This window comes from Carettochelys insculpta, chromosome 3 (genome assembly GCF_033958435.1).
Source record: "Carettochelys insculpta isolate YL-2023 chromosome 3, ASM3395843v1, whole genome shotgun sequence".
In the NCBI taxonomy this organism is placed as follows: Eukaryota; Metazoa; Chordata; order Testudines; family Carettochelyidae; genus Carettochelys; species Carettochelys insculpta.
Genome location: NC_134139.1, coordinates 75,578,730 through 75,596,040, shown reverse-complemented (window position 1 = coordinate 75,596,040; position 17,311 = coordinate 75,578,730). Strand labels below are relative to the sequence as shown.

The window sequence follows — 17,311 nt, the reverse complement described above, 5'->3', positions numbered from 1 at the left end:
TCAGCTTAAATGCATTTGTGTAAAAAAAAGATTAACAGTTTAACTGTAGGCTCAATGATGAATTTGTGGAGTGCATCTTTTAGTAGTCAGGACAAAGGCAATGAATGAGTTAATCCTGGCACCCAGTTCAAGCAAGCCTGGAATGATGAAATGGGTAAATATGTATTCCATTCATCTGTTAGCACAGCCTGACCTTGCTATGTGACAGAGGAAAGGCGTGTCTTCTCAGTCTCTCACACTGAACAAAAGGCAAGCAAATGACTCAGGCCTTCTATGGCCCCATGTGATATATCATTTTCTGAATGATTCGACCTCGTTTTAGGAATAAGAAAGAGAAACCTGTTACACATTACTAACCAAAAAACTAATCTGTAAATGGTCCTGAGGTGCTTTCTTTGGGGTCTGCCACATTGATAATAGGAGACAAGAAGTGTGAAAAAATAACATCTTAGGCTTCTCTATTAGTATCACTGCAGACTTTTTTTAAACAAACCAACAAATTCTAATTTAAGATTAGAAAAGTAAATAGGAAGAATTTTATTTAGAACTGCAGTCATGGATAGTGGGTAAGAACTGCTTTTACAAGCTTCATCCTGAATGCCCAGTATTCCTGTCAAAATTTAGCCAGAGTAAGAAGTAACTGAGATTTTATCTTTAAGTGAGTGGTTTAGGATCTTAAATGTAAATATTTGACACAATTTAAAGATTCTTTTGAAGTGGTTAATTTGTGAAGTAGCAAAAGGATTCCTTCCATTTTTTTTTATTTTAATAGGGACACTATTTATATTATTCCATGGTGACTTAAGTTTTACTACGAAATATGCTACAAGCACCTTACATATTGCTACAGTCCATGGACTGATTAAAATATCAAGTGGATATAGTTAATATAGTGTTTGCCATCCTCACATCTGGGCTTTTTCTAAAACAGGATTCCAACTAACCCAATCCCATTCTTTCTAGCAGAAGCGCCGCTGAAATCAGTGGAACATTGTTATCTTTGTAAGCAGGGCAAGTGGCATTTGGCCCATGTGCCGAAGCAAAAGATCCAGAGGTTTTGTTGACATAGTAAACCATGCGAGTGCACTCTCAGAAGTATGTATACCCTTTTCGTAAGTCCGAGTTCATGAGACACATGGTTGCCATGGCCTAGTTTACAGCATGGATCTTTAAAAAGAGAACTCCAAAAACATATTAGGTCTTCTGAGGCCACCGCAAAGGCCATCATAGTCTCCCTTATGCCATGTTACTTTCCAACCCACTATGTGTTCTGATGGACAATACTGCACCAGAATATAAAAACTAAGGCTAAAAAGAGAGGGCCCTTACCCTTTTGCCCGCTACTCTTTGTGGCGGGAGGAATTTTACTTTCCCAACTGACAATTTGTTCTGCCCTTTCCATATTGCAGCTCTCTTGTTCTAATTTTTGCTTCCCTATATTTTAAGGACAAAAAGGTGTATTTTTAAAAAGTCCTGTTGATTTTGCCATTGTATAATTGCACTTCAGCAGCTGTAGACTTTCAATTTAATTTTTTTTAAATAAAAAAGAAAATACCACTCACAGGAAGTGCTTAAAGCGCCTAATGTTTTATTTAATGCCAAAGATAAAAAAATAGTTAAAAATAGTAATGTGTTAGTTTAGCAGCAATAAACAATAAAAGCATAGTGCAGGTGATACTTCAATAAAAATAAAAACTTTAAAAAAAGAATAAAGTGAGATTTGAGAATCACACATTCTTCATTACAACACTTTTACTACACAAACTATCACCTTTAAAAAATTTAAAAAGATTTAACAGTAGCACTGTTGCAGCTAAAGCACTTAAAAAAAGCTTTGTAGCTAAAGAAACAGTAAATTGGTTCAGTGAATAGTGATTGTTGTGATGTCATCACTCAGCAAACAACAAAATAAGACACTCTTAGTCCAACTGAAATTTGAGAAATGCAAAAAAAAGCTTACTGGTTTCAAGCATCTTTTTCTAATAATGAAAAATGTCATTATGTGTATTAGAATCAATTGAGATAGCAGGATGAGAAGTCAGAGGAAGGTATTGTAACTTTTTGATATTTCTTTTCCACCTGTGTTGTCTATGTAGCATCACCTAGTATAAGAGGGGCTGAGAATTCCCACCCTTTAAGTTACTTCGATGAATAGGTCCAAAGATATTGCTGGGTCACAATATATTGGCACACTTCCTGCAGATAAAAGTTTAAATGAAAGGCCTCCTTGGAGAGCCATGCAAATAAATGCCCATCACACCAAGAAGAGGGTAGGCTTGAGTAGTGAGAAAAGTTCCCTTCTCATCTCACCTAGAGGTTCTCAAAGCAGGAGAGCTGGCTAACACAGTAGAGCAATCCTTTCATGCAATTTTTAGGAGGGATACCACTTTATCAAAAACATACATGCTATGAGGTATTATGCCAAGCAACTCTGAAGAACTTGTTACCATCTATCAGCTTGAAATCCATGTTTTTAATAAAGTGCTAAATACACATTTACACAGATCATAGTGTTCCAAAATTCCTTTACAGTTGTATATATGTGCGTTTTTTTCCAACTTGTCTGCGTCTTTACATAAGACACCAATCTGGACTATAGGTATAATTTTAAAGCGTAATATTGACTCAATGAATTGCTATACCATGCAAGTCTGTATTTCATATTACATTGACCTGTAACGAGGAACGTTAGTGATGTGCTCATTGAAATGCTTAATAAAAATGATTGTGCATATGCAGTTCTGATTTTTAAATATTGTTGACCATTAAAAAATAACTTCTGAGAAAAGATCTACTCTGCTTTAAATAGCAGTCCAAATATTATCACACCAGTTGAATAAAAAGCATCCCAAACTGTTAAAGTTAGTTGAACAGAAAGATGTTTTTCCCCTAAAAAAGTTGAAAAAATTATACTCTTTGCCCCAGGGATGAGAATTTGTAGTCATGTTTCTTCTCAGAACCATTGCTTGTGACCAAGTCAGACACACCTAAACATAAGCATTTCAAACCACAGCAGTGTTGCTAATGAGCTAAACAGGACAAACATCACTATAAGACTTAACCATTTCTAGTAATGATTTATTGATTTTAAAAAGTCTGCTTGCTGATGCAGAAGCTTGATCAAAAGAAATGACTTTACAAAGAATACTCCAACGCAGTTAGAAAGGGTGGGGCATACCATTTTATGAAACCCTAATTGCTTTCATTCCACCAGTTCATTTTTCCCCCATTTTCAGAAAAGTAGTATTAGGTTTGTTTTAGAAACACACGTAATAGAGATATTACAGGCTTCCTCCACCCACATTTGAATTGTCACTAACATGGCCAAAGGCAATCCTGGCATCACCTCAGTTGCTTCTGTCATTGTACCATCTTGTACCTGCTACTACCTGGAAATGTGATGTAAGAGAGACTCACAGTACTGTTGGTATTGTTACTAACTGATAAGCAAACTCAAAGTCCACCTGCACTATTTCCAAATTTTAAAAAAAAAGTTAGTTTTTTCCAATCATAGTTAAATACGTGACACTAAAAGAGCTATGCATCTTCAAAAATGGCAGTGCTATACTGGTGTATACACCAATACAGTAATTAATTTTGTTACCACAATTCTGCATTAGTATTATTTAATCGATGAATAAATGCAGTTCTGTAATCTTACAACCACTCACGTGAACTGTGGTCAACGTTGCCTTTCAGGAAAAAAAAAAGCAAACCCAGAAATCCCTAGCTCAGCAGTGCCCCTTAGACATCTCTCAACCTATTTATGAAGGCAACTTCCTTCTAGAAACAGTGGAATTGGACTCAGTCTAAAAAATTTTCTATTGCAACAAGAGAACAACGTTTCAAGAAATAAATCACTTGTGCTTTCTAATATGCACCTGCCTTTTGGCTGTAATGGCAACATCCCATTTCACCCTATCTTTTCCCCCACTGCCAGCTGGTATCAAATCCGCACTACTCCAGCTTGACTCTGAGCAAAGCCCAAGAATAAGGAATCACAGACAGTAAGGCGATCATTACAATGTCAGAAAGTGTATTTGGCATCTTAAAAAGAAACAAGTGCATACAAATACAGCTAGAAGCATTTCTGGTTTGCCAAGTGCTCTCTAAAAAAAGCAGCGCAAGTCACAGCCTACACGGAACAGTAACTGTCACCAAGGAAGCACAACAAATAGTTGCTATAACAAAAAGAGGAAATGCCTTTAAGTACATACCTTTTGTCTTCAAAAAATATAGGAACACAATGTATTCAAAAAATCAAAATTATACAGCCATGTTTTATGAAGTCTACATTTCCCTTGTCTTGGAGATATATATATATATATATATATTTATAGATATATATACAATTCAAGCAGTTTTAGTTATGGGTGATGTTGGGTTGTGACATTGGAAAAAGTCATGAGTCTCTCTCTTTTTTCACTTTCACATCTCCTGCAAGAATGGTTGCAATCTCGCCCTGCATGAAAGCCCAAGGGACATTGGAGCCCACCAGAGGGCATTTCTCCCCACTGGGACAATACACTTCGCCACTAGCTCCTTGTTGTTTGATGCTTTGTCTGGAGCAAGGGAAGCAGAACTTGTGGGAAGGGACGGAGGGGCACTGAACAAAATGGGTGTCTTCCAGACGCTCGTGGCACAGGGTACAGCACAAGGGAACACTAGCTGCTAAAGACGAGTCCGGGAGGCTAGCAGGGTGCACTGGCTCTAATCCCCCTGCAGTGTTTGTCCCCTGACTTGGCACTTCCCTGTTTGGACCCAGCCTTCTTTGGTTCATGGAGGATGGAGAGGGCGGGCTGTTGCTATTCCTCCTGGTGGTGGAGTGAACTTGGTTGGCATCTTTGGAGGAGTGGTTGCCCCCTGCATTGTCTGCTACTAAAATGAGCGCAGCCATAGGGGATTGGCCATTTTGGGCTGCTTCAGGCGGTGTGGTCCTGTTGGAATGAGGCGAGGCAGTTGGTGGTGGGGGGGACATGAAAGATGTAGCAGTCATGGACATTTTCATCCCCTCTGATGAGGTTGGCAACCAGGGCTGTGACTCTCCATTGATCTTAGGGGGTCCAGCTTCACTTTCTGGTTCTGGGGAAGGCTTCCTCTTCCTCGCAGCCCGTGCCCCTAGAAATGCAAAGGAACAGGGAAGAGTAATGCATAGGGAAAAAAATTAATAATAAGCCATCAGATGAATGCAGCTATAAGGGAGATACAGCTAAACCAAGAGTAACAGAGAGATAGCCCTGTTAGTCTGTATTCTAGCAAAACCAAAAAGCAGGTCAGTAGCACTTTAACAAAATATTTTGTCAGTCTTTAAAGCGCTACTGAGCTGCTTTTTTGTTTTGACAGCCCAATCAAGTGTAAAACGGCTTCCAGTTGAAATGGATGCACAGCCACTGGGTTGCATACAAATGCCAGTAAAATGGAGTATGTGAACACACACACACGGTGGCACACAGCCAAAAGCAGGTGCCATTCTCCACAACTGGTGCATGTGCACCCCCCCTTGCAGGCATGCAAGCAGCAGAAGCCCCTCCCTCCCCCCCAGCACACACCCGCGGGCGGGCTCTGCAGCGCGGCTAGTCGGCTGCAAGGCTGGTGGCGCCGTCGCTGCAGCTCCTGCAGGGAGGCTGGGCCGTCCCGGGGAGGGAAAGCCCTCTCCTCCCTCTCAGCGCCTACCCGCCGGCCTGACTCATCGCTCGCGTTGTGCTGCTTCAGCACACGAGCACGTTGCCAGCCAAGCCACGGTGCCGCGTTAGGCACCAGGAAGTTGGAGCTGGCGGGGGGGGCGGACACCCCCGGCCCCTCTCACCTGCTTTGGCCACGGCCCCGTTGCTCTCGTAGCCCAGGAGCCTGCTGCCCGCCAGGCCCGGCTCCTTCTTGAACTTGCTCTCGAAGGGTCCCGCGTGGCCGCCGTGCTGGTGCAGCGCCAGCAGCGTGTCCCGCACGGTCTTGGGCTTGCCCAGCCACTCCTGCTCAGCACCGGCCGGCCCGCGGGCCTTGCCCTCGGCCCCCAGCTCCTCTGCCGAGCCCCGCGCCGGCTTCTCCTTGCCGTCGTGCTCGGCCGCGCCGGCGCTACTGCTGCTGCTGGAGGACACCGAGCCGGGCCGCTTGTGGCCCAGTTCCCCGGGCGCCGGCGGCGGCTGCTGCTGCTGCGGGGGGACGGAGACCTGCATGGGAGCAGGCGTCCCGGAGATGGCGGCCAGCGAGGCGGCGGCGGCCCGGCTGCTGATGCTGATGGCCGCGGGCAGGGCAGCTCCGTTCATCAGCGGCACCAGGGTGGGCGGCACCGTGTGCGTCCGCCGCGGGTTGGGGCTCTGGCGGTTCAGCTCGGGCGGCTCCTCGGGCTTGGGGAACCCGTTGGGCACCAGGATCCCGTTCACCTGCCGGCTGGCCCCGTACTCGGCTCCCAGCCGGGGCGGCGGCCGATCGGAGGAGGAGGCGGCGGCGGCCGCCAGCGGGTACCGCTCCAGGGGCTGCGGCGGCGGCCGGGACACCCCCTCGCCAGCCACAGCCGTGTGGTTCAGCTGCTGCTGCACGAGCAGCTCCTTAGCGCTGAGCGGCGGCTGCTTGGCGTGGGGAGGCGGCGGGGCCCGGCCCTCCTGGAAGCTGTGAGCCCGCTTGAGCTGCCGTGCCGTGTCGATGACGAACTCCACCCGGTCGGCCCCCTCGTAGTTGACGCAGCCCCGGCAGACGGGCTCGGTGAAGTCCCAGATCATGGCCCAGGGCATGCGGGGCAGGTCGCACAGGTAGCACGACTGCCTGCGGGAAGCAGCCGCCACCGCCGCGGACGACATGTCCCAGCCCAGGGGCAGCGAGCGCCCCCCGCGCGTCCTCCTCCTCCAGCAAGCGGAGACCAAAGGGGCAGGCTCCGGCTCGGCGGTCGCCGCAAGATCTCCCGCCGGCTGCGAACAAGCAGTTTCCCAAGCGCACAAACCTCCCGGCTGGAGTCACTGGGATGCGGCGGGCGAGCGCATAACCCCGGCGCTGCACACTCGGCTGCCAGCTCCAGCGCGCAGCTCAGTCCGCCTGCCCCGCTCGCTCCCTACTGCAGCCCGGGCGCTGGGGCGGGGACTCCAGCAGCCGCCGCCGCCGCCGCCGCCTGTGCGCTCTGCTCCAGTGACTCGATTCTTCGACAGTGCCTCGAAGCGCCTGCGCGCTGGACGCCCTCGCCTCTGGCCGCCTGCTGCTGGTGCTGCTCGTTGAACTTCAGCCAAGAGTCCCAAGACAACAAGAGCTGCAAGAATCGCCAGCTCCCTCCTCGTCAGCGGAGGGTGGCGGGGGGAGCGCCGAGGGCTTGCACGTGGGAATGGGATGCAAATGGGGGGCTGGGGGGTCCTGCGAGCTCGCCTTTGCAGCCGAGGTAGTGACAGTGACGTGTTGTGAGGAGCCAATTTACTAAACAGGGCAGCAGGTTGGGGGGGATCTTTTTTTTGTTAACAATGGGAACGACGACGCCTTACTTGGAGTGTGAACAAAAGGTGAATGCTGGGATGGTTGAGTTTTGGCTGGAATCGAATCTGATCGTTCTTCCTCCTCAGCCTGCCTCTGCCGCGCCGGGGCCTTGAGGAAACCGGTGGGGTCGGCTCCCTTTCACTTCACAACTTTCACCGATTTTCCCCATCCCCCCCGCTCCGAGGTTATAAAGGGTTAATAACACCCAGCACCCCGAGCTTTGCCAGGGGCCGTTACTATGTGTACAGAGCCTGGACGATCGAACCCGCTCTGCAATGTCATCTCTTTAGACGTTGATAAAGAGGGCTTTCGCGTTGCTTTCCGCCCAGGGGGAAGGGGCCATTATAAATACAGCTGTTCGATGGCTTTTTTTTTTCTGGGCGTTTAACACACTGTTTCGCTTGGCTCGGAAATGGGACGTGCTAGGTTTCCTCATTTGCAGCCGCAAGCCTTCCATTTCCTAGTGATCAGCAACGAGCATGCTAAGTAAACACTCTCTCCTCCCCGACCCGCCGACATTTTTTTTCTCTCCTTTCTTCGGCACTCAGAACGCCAGACGGCTCGTCTGACAATTGCAGCCCGTCCACAGCGAGAGGCGGGTTGTGCTGTTTTCCTGTGTCACTGGCACATGAAGTCATCGTTCAGCCCAGAGCTAGTCCGCCCAGAGAGAGGGAGCTGTGTGTGTGCTTGTGCAGGGTAAACAACGTGGCAGAGGCTCTCTCCAGCTCTTGCTTGTGGGTCACCATTCCCACACTACTGCCGCTGACTTATGTAGGTTACAAAGGGAGGGATGGAGGAAGCTGAACTCTGACGTCCGCATTTTGTTTCAGGGCTGCAGTTGCGCCGTGCGCGCAGACTCAAAGCGGGACGTGACTCTATGCAATTGGCACTTGAAACCCTATTGAACGAAATGCACATTCCAGGGACAGACTCAGAGAGAGAGAATCTACAGCCAGCACCGCCGATGCCCCGTCACGGCGCTAAGGACCGCCTCCCTTGCTGCTATTTCTGGGCTCGACAAGCTCCCTCCTCCCACTGCCGGGCTTAACTTTTTCTTAACGTAGCAAAAGCAGCATGCACAGTAGTACACGGAAAACGGCGTAAGAGCCGCATTCTGTACTGTACTACTCTCCCTTTGCACTGAGCACCAGCTCAGGCTTGTGCTATGCACGCGCGCTGCTCTCCATTAATGGAGACGGGCGAGCATGAGGTTGATTTGCCGTTGCAGACTATGTCGCTGTTGGGAGGTATTTTACACGTGGAGATTTGCTACTGCAGAGTCAACGGGCGCAGGGGGCAGCGGGCCTGGGGCTGATTTCTCATTCCAGACCCAGCTGGGCGTTTTGATGTTTTGTGATGTACAGGTCACGAACAAAAGACATGGCATGGCCACGAGGTATTTTTATGGAGTTCATTAGCATGATGTCATCAGAGCGAAAGAGTGAATAGATATAATGTCCTCGCCCTATATGCCAGCGAATGAGTCCATCCAACGAGACTCGACCTGGGAAACTTACACACACCAGCTCGTTTATGTTGACTTTTCGAGCGCTACTCTCCCCCACCGTGTATGAGCAAACGGGGTAGGCCGCTGCCTCTGAACACACGCCAGCCGCTGACCTTTCTGCAGGCTGGCATGAGCTGGCTGTGTTGGAAGAGGCGAGTGTCAATTACACGATCGCCTCTACTGGTTTGGCAAGGGGAGGGAACCTCGCGGAGGCTTCTCCCGCACTGCTGCTGGGAAGGCCGGGTGCCTTGGCAGGGTGGTTTTCTACACAGCGCGGGGTCGGGGAAGGGCGCACAGGGAGAAATAAGCCACCTTCGGAGAAGCGACTGGGTTGACCTGATGGCACAGGAAAGAAGAGCCTGTTATAAAAAGCCACGGAGGACATGAATGCCAAACTGAAGCGCTGAGACATGCAAACGCCGCATGACCCTCCGAGGGAGGGGGGGATTTCCAGAGACTGCCCCCGCTTGCTAATGTCCCCGCTGTGAGCGCCACGCCCGCCCGGCCCCGCCCCTCCGCCGCGCGCGCGCCAGGGCAGCCGGTGTTGGTGCAAAACCCGCTTCCCCCCACCCACACCAGTGTAAACGCAACGTGGGTTTCTCGCCCAGGCCCCCCGGCCGTGCACACCGCGGACCCATGGGCAATCCAGTCCCCCTCCCCGCACCAGTCGGGCTAGAGCAGCTCCCCACACGCGCTGCTTGCCCTCTGGGTAATGCGATCTGTCCCTTCCAGCGCTAAGCTGCTCCCCGCCCTTAGAGCCTCTCTCTTGTTTCACTGGGTGATGTAAACACCGCCTCGCCCATTCACTCCGACCAAACCTTGGACTGCCCCGCCAGCTAGAAACGAGCTCAAAAACGTGCTCTGGTGGGATCGGGCGCTCCCTCTTGCTGTGTACATGTCCGTTCACCCCTCCAAGGAGACAGGTCCGTTTATTTTCACATTAATCATTGCTGGAGCGTTCCTTCCCGAGGGCAGCTTGGCTATCAATGCGCTGCTTTGCTGGAGTCCCAATTTCCGCCCCCTCCTCCCCGGAGCCAAAGGGGTTAACACGGCTTGTTTGCTGCTTCTGGACAGCCCCCGTTCAGACTGCGTCAAATTCTTTTAAAGCTCTTTCCCCCCCACTTTTAGAGAAGCTTTCTCACCGTATCCCAAGTAAACAGATTTTTTTTTGCTTTGTTTTGTTTTGTTTTTGCCTTCCACCCACCACCCTCTCTCTCCAGACTGAATTTGAATTCCTTCCAGCCCGGCTGCAGCAACCGCTGCCTACACACTCGCAGAGGAGCGCAGGGTTTCTAGGGTGAGGCGAGGCGTCTGCGATTCGCAGATACAAGGCAGGAATTGTAATTGTACTGCATCATGTGATGACTTATGAAAGAGGAAGTTCGGAGGTTTTAGTCACGTACTCCTTTGCCCTCTTGCTTAGCCTCTAGGTTCTTTGAAGGAAAAATTACATGTATTTATATATGCTGGCTGGGTGCCAAGACCGAGTGTTTGTACATTTCAGACCATGAGCAGTTTGCGGCGTTAGTAAAGATTACAGGGAGTGGGGAGGGAGGAAGCCGTTTAGCTGCGGCGGGCTTTAAACTGGAGGGTAAAACTGTTGATAGCTATCTCCCCCCCACCATTGCCCATACGTACCAGAGCTGGTTGGAGAAAGCAAGCTGAGCAATATTAAGCTTTTAAGTATCACGTTATTGCTCCCACTTAACTCTGGAAAAACGAGAGGGAAGTATTACAGCCCAGCACTCGGGGGGTGGGGGGGAGATGAACATGATTTTCCTGAAACAATGGCTGGATTAAACAGCAAATGTGGATTTTATACCATGGCCCATAAGGTCCTCAAACCTGTTGATTTCATGGGTTTAGTTGTAGGGAAGTCGAACAGAGGATGTGTTTAATTCGTTCTTTATTCAGAATCTAGCCTGTAGGGGCTTAAATCATCTCAAACCCGCATTGTTAGGTTACTGTAACTTGGGTGTTTTCCAAACTTAAAGCATTTGCATACCCGTTTAGGGACTTCAGACTTATTGGTGTCTCTCCTGGTGCTGTCCCAGGGCTTATCTCCTGATTTTTAGTGATTTATTTTCTGCCTTGTATCACTTGAAATCCTTTTGCATGCCACACTTTGGGGAACACTGACTGTACAGGAACACAGAGGTAGCCATGTTAGTCTGTATGCTAACAAAAGAAACCAGCCATCATGTAGCACTTGAAAGACTGACAAAATAATATTAGGTGATGAGCTTTCATGGGACAGACCCACTTCAGATCAATAGCGTTTCCAATACAGACTGACAGTTATATATCACAGAGATGGGGTGACTGTATTTTCCCCGCCCAAATATGGGACAGGGAATGACGCCTTCCTGGCCAAAGCAGGGCAGAACGTCGCCCTGTCTGGCAGTCAGGAGGTGGCTGCCCTGTGGGGGCAGTCACCCTGCCAGTGAAGCTCCTGGCTTCCAGCAGCCCAGGGGTGGGGGTGGGGAGGAACCATGCTGCTGCTCCAGCTCCTGGCTCCCTCAGGTGGGGAAAGTTGGGGGGGCATCTGCGCAACTCCCCCATCTGAGCAAAGCTGGTGGGGAGCAGCCACAGTGTGGGTCCAGCTCCCCAAGCTGGGGAAAGCTGCGGGATGGGAGAGCCAGGGGGTGCTGGGGGGCAGCCATGCCTCAGTGGGAGAAGCTGGAGAGCAGCCGTGCTGCTGCGTGGGTCCAGCTCCCTGCTCCCCTAGTCAAGGGAAGATGCGGGGCAGCTGCGCCGCAGTGGGGAAACTGGGGGGAGCTGGAGAGCAGCCACACCCCCATGTGATCCAGCTCCCCGCTCTCCCAGCCGGGGGAAGCGGCGGGCAGCCACCTGAAAATACAGAACAATTAGCCCCTTTGACAAAATCAATCGGGACACCATGCTGGCGTCTCAGGTACGGGACTGTCCTGCCGAAACCGGGCCGGATGGTCATGCTACACAGAGGTCCAAAAAAATAAACTGAAATAAAAACTGACAAATCAGATACATGGCACTGAAGGGGTTTTAAAGTGTTACCTGACTGCTGGTTTGTTTGGCTGCACAAGTACAGAGCTACTGCTAGACGACACCTACTCGTGGCTTGTGGTAATGCCAGATAGAAGAGGATTACTACCGAAGGCACAAACTGGCCAGATTCTGCTTTCTTTGCACACAGTTTAAATTATTTCAGTAGGATTCCCTGTGGATGCATGATGAGCAGGATATGGCCTATTAAAGCACGCAATGTAGTCTCAACAGTGCATCGTGAGGCTTTCATTTAACTTCTTGTTTGCAGGACCACTAGATGTAGCTGTTTGTAGCTCAAGCAAGGGGGACCCTCCATTCCCTCTTTATCTCCACTTCCTCCTTTGTCCCTCATGCTTGGTGTGTCTGCATTTCTCTATCTCCTCTCTGGATTTTCTGTTCTTTCCTCCAAGCCAGGCACTATGGCTGTGTCTACTTGTCTCAGTTCTTCCGGAAGAGGATCTTCCAGAAGAGAGCGTCCACACACAAAGTGGCATCCGAAAGAATGTCCCAGTCTTCCGGAAGATCACGTCCACATGTGGATGCTCTTCTGGAAGAAAAGGGCAGGAAACACCTCAGGCAGGATTGCAAGGCTGGAGAGCATTTCTGGGGCACCAGCCATGCAGCCTGTTAAATGCACCCCCAACAGTCCCTCCCCCACACTAGCTGCCAAGGCCTGTTGTGCTGCTCCCTGCACAACTCGCCATATTGCTGCTCCTGCAAAAGCTCCCTTGCTGGCTATGGACCCCGAGGTCCTTCGTCAGCACAGGCTCACCTGGACAAGACCCAAGACCCACCCCTGCCCCAGCCTGGCCCCTGATAGCCTGTCCACCACATGTGGACCCATATCGCCAGCAGTGAATGGTAGGACTGGGTGGTTATGGTGCAGTGGGATGACAAACAGTGGCAGCAGCACCTGTGCATGCAGAAGGCTACGTTCTGCCACATCTGTTCCTGGCTGGCCCCCGCTTCGCCACCAGGACACGGGATGTGGCCAGCCCTCCCAGTGGAGAAGCACATAGCAATCACCCTCTGGAAGCTGACCACTGTGGATAGCTACCACTCCATGGGGCAGAATTTCGGGGTGGGCAAGTCCACCGTTGGGGCCGTCATACTTGAGGTAAGCCATGCGCTGGGCCCCAGCCTAGGGAGTTGGGGGAGGGTGGTCTCAGGCAGTGGGGACCTCAGGGACCCGGGGAGGGCCTGGACATAGGGGCCAGGGGTCTGTCACAGGGAACCCCAATACCTCACCCATACATAAGCCTGCTCCAAGAGGGGCACCCTGCCAGGGTGGGGCATAGAGAGGGAGGGACCGAAGGAGGGAGGGGTCAGCTGGGGTCTGGCCCATGGTACTCCTGGGCACACCCATGAGCATCTCCGCTCTCTGTCCCTGCAGGTCATGAAGACTATCAATGATGTGCTCGTGCAGCGGCTCATGCACCTCGGGGACCTTGATGTGGCCCGTGGCCGACTTTGTGGATCTCAGCTTCCCCCAGTGCTTCGGGGCATTGGATGGGACCCTTATCCCCAGCAGGGATATGTCAACTGCAAGGAGTACCACTCCATCATGCATCAGGCGGTGGTGGATGCTCGGGGCTGGTTCACCAATGTATAAGTTGTCTGGCCTGGCTGGGCACATGGTGCCCACACCTTTAGAAATTCCTCCCTGTGCCACCAGATGGAGGTGGGCACATACGTCGTCCAACATGAAGCCATCATCGGCAACATCGACATGCCACTCTGCTTGGTAGCTGACCCGGCGTACCCCCTGCAGTCATGGCTGCAGCGACCCTACACAGGGCACCTGACCCCATCACAGGAGGTCTTCCAACGCCTGGCTGGGACGTGCACAGAACCCTGTGGAGTGTGCCTTCAGATGCTTAAAGGCACGGTTCAGGTGCCTCCTCACGCACTTTGATGTGGGGGTGGAGAGTGTCCTGCAGCTCGTGGCCTCCTGCTGCGCCCTCCACAACCTCATTGAGGCATGTGAGGGGCCACAGCACCCGGGTGGCCTGGCCCCACCACAGCAGGAGTATGAGCAACCACCTGCGGCCCCCAACCAGCAGCTTAGACCTGGACGGGGTCTGTATGTGGGAGGCCCTTTGGGAGGCCTTCACCTGCGGGGACCTCTGAGCTGGGCCCTCAACACAGGTTCCCCTCTGCCCCCCAATGAACAGGAGCACAGGGATGCCAACCTAAACACAGGGGGCTCCCTGTCCGGGGTGTGGGTAGGCTGGGTGCGGCTGTGCACCCTGGGTTCCCCCTTGCGTGGATCTGCGTGTGCAGGGGCTCCCAGGGTGTGTGTGTGAGGTGCCCTGCAGCTCGCCTGTGGCCCTGGAGCACACTAGTGTAGGACATTGGGGGGCTACAGGAGGGGGGTCTGCATGTGCTCCCCGGGGATGCCCCATGCCAGGCACTTACCTGGCATGACCTCATAAATGTCCAGGGATACCCGGCTGGATGTGGTCCGGCTGCTTGGCTCCAAAGCCATGGCAATCACCAGGGTCCCCTTGGGGGAGGAGTCATCCGAGAGTACCTGCTGCTGGCTAGGGATCTTGCCCTCCTCCCCAAGCTCTTCAGAGGAGCTGCTGTCATCCGCCTCTGGCGCGGCAGTGGGGGCCATGGCTGCTGTGTTGACAACACAGTGTGATGGCGAGGTGTCGTTCCTGTGATGTTCCTGTGCTAGGAAGTCCCCCAGCTCCCTATAGTGGGGACATGTGGCTAGGCTGGCCCCAGACCAACGGCTGCTGTCCCTGGTCCTTGTGTATGCCTGGCACAGCTCCTTGATCTTGCACCGGACCTGGTCTGCAGTCCGGGCAGGATGTCCACGGGTGGCCAAGGCTGTGGCCAGTCGGGTGCAGGCTGAAGTGTTCCACTGCTGCCCTGACATGTCCCTGAGGACGTCTTCCTCTCTCCAGAGCGCGAGGAGGTCCCTCAGCTCTGGCCTTGTCCAGGCAGGGGCCCTTTTTTGGTGGGGCTGCTCCTTCTCCAGACTGCTGTCCCCTGACTCCTTGGAGCTGCCCTGTGGGGTGTGGGAGGGCTGGCTGCTGGCCATGTAGCTGCTGCCTGTTAGCTGCGTTGTCTCAGGGAGCTGGGCGCAAACATTCAGCATGTGCTGCAGTCCAGCACATGCTGCCAGCCTCATAGCCCCTGCTTCCCGCTCCGGGGTTTCTAGGTCTGCTGGAAGCAGGCACCATAGAGCCCCCAAGAGCCTGCTGGAGTGTCTCCTGGCTCGGGGTGGTACAGGGTGGGAGGGGAGCCATGGCAGACCACCTCTTCCAAAAGAAGTGGTCTGCGGTCATCTACACATGCTTTCTTCTGGAATAATCATCCGGAAGAAGGCATTATTCCCCTTGTGAGACTGGCATTAGGGACCCAGAAGAAGTGGTGATTTCTTCCGGATTCCTTCCAGAAGAGCGTCTTGCAGATGTAGACACTCCCCTGATCTTCCAGAAGAAGACTGTTTTCTTCTGGAAGATCTGACACATGAAGACGCAGCCTATGTGTGCCACCCTTTCCCTCCATGCTCCCAACATCCCCCACCATTGTTTGCTTTTTACGAATCTGGACTGGGAGAAATGTCATGCGGAGTGTCAGCATGTTAAATGGCGTTGGGAGCCTGGACAGAGCATAGGGTTGCCATGTAAAAAAGCATCTATCAACTCATGTCGTATTAATCTATTGTAGCATATATAATACGTTGATAGTTGATAGATACTGATTCAGATATATTCCCTCTAATGGGTGTCCTCGTTTTTGAGGGGTCCAGTATGGTAATCCTAGCACAACGGTTATAGGGAGAGTAATTGCTATGCTGGAAGATGTTGATGGATACCATCAGTTGTTACTCAATAAAGATACACTCTATAGGGTTCTCCCCATTGAGAATGAAAATGCTCCCTGAAATTTTGTATTTGAACCAATGCTAAGTTCAAAGCTTTCATATTCTTCCCAGGTAAACAGAGAAATGCCATCAAGTTGAGCATAAAGCCTTGCAAGTCAGGCCAAATAAAAATGACATTAAATTACAGCCTTAATTTATGCATGTTTTTGGGTATACCATTATTTTGCGTTTGTGAGAATTTGTGCACTTTGGGGATACTTCAGGTAAAAACCTAAGGGCTGTTCCTGTGCGGCCAAAATGCCCATTGATTTACTGACATTTGTGCTCTGTTACTGCTCTCCAAGGTGGCAGATTTCTTGAAAGGATTTACAAAAAGGTAAATGTAAGCTGATTTTAACAGGCAATTTGCTTACTGAAGGACTGCAAGATATGTACCAAATGGGTCAGAAGCTAAAGCAACCATAGGGACTTGCCTGTAGATAGCAACTCACGCTGCTGAGGAGAGAGGCTGTGATGGCCATGTTAGAAACTTTAAAAGTTTTGTTTTTCATTTAAAATACCATCTTCGGTAAGAAAATTAATAATTTCTATTTACAAATTCTTAAATACACAATTCAAGTTGCAGTGCTAATGAGGCAGCAAATTCATTCAATTGAAGCTAATCCCTAAGGAAAGAAACATAACAGAAAACTTTTTCTTGTGAGAAAGATACATCCACTGGTGAGACAAACACCAAACAGTTCTGAAGGGGCCTCATTGTGAGGAAAGTTGAATTTTGTAAAATAACAGTATAATCAAGAGATGCAGCAGAAAATAGCCATGTTGGACTTGCTGTTCCATGGTGTCACAAAATGCATGTGAGAGTTTTAAAATAAAGTTTTACAAAATAAAATCTAGGTCACATCCTGCCAGCTTTATTCACTGACTTCAGAGGAAGTACTGACAAAAGTAAATTTTATGTCCTTTTCTAGTAGCATTGCAAGGACATAGGGCCTAATTCAAAGCTCACTGGAGTCAGTGGGATTCTTTCCATTCACTTCATTGGGTTTTGGAATAGGTCCATAGTAAGACCTTGGCCTTGCAAACATTGATGTACACTTGCAACTTTATGCCTGTCAGTAGTCTCCGGTGAATTTAAAGTCACACGTGATCTTAACTGTTCTCGGGATCAGGGCCTAAACACACATGCTAATATTCAAGCACAAGAACTCCCATTGATTTTCATGGAACTGCTTGTGCCTAAAATTAAGCACGTTTACAGGATCACGCTTATGTTGGATATTTATGTGTATCATACAGCTGTTGTTCACAATGGAACTGACAGTAGCAGAAGTTAAGGGGGACACTAGATAACAAATCAAATGCTGATAGGAAAGACGGAGGTCATCACACAAATTCAGTTTGGAAGAAAATGTGTCAGAAATGTAGAAAAAAATCAAACAGAAATTTGATTTCAGCTTTTTACTTAACATAGACCCGTTATTGAC

The 17,311-nt window shown here is 50.3% G+C and overlaps 1 protein-coding gene across 1 annotated transcript; it reads right to left on the bottom strand.

Moving 5' to 3' along the window:
* Positions 1-2,896: 2,896 nt before the first annotated feature.
* Positions 2,897-7,087, bottom strand: IRF2BP2 (interferon regulatory factor 2 binding protein 2). The gene is made up of 2 exons (XM_074990152.1): positions 5,807-7,087; positions 2,897-5,118 (listed from the first exon to the last, which is right to left on the bottom strand). Exons 1-2 carry the CDS (start codon positions 6,789-6,791, stop codon positions 4,403-4,405), a joined length of 1,701 nt encoding a protein of 566 aa, XP_074846253.1. The 5' UTR covers positions 6,792-7,087; the 3' UTR covers positions 2,897-4,402.
* Positions 7,088-17,311: the final 10,224 nt, after the last annotated feature.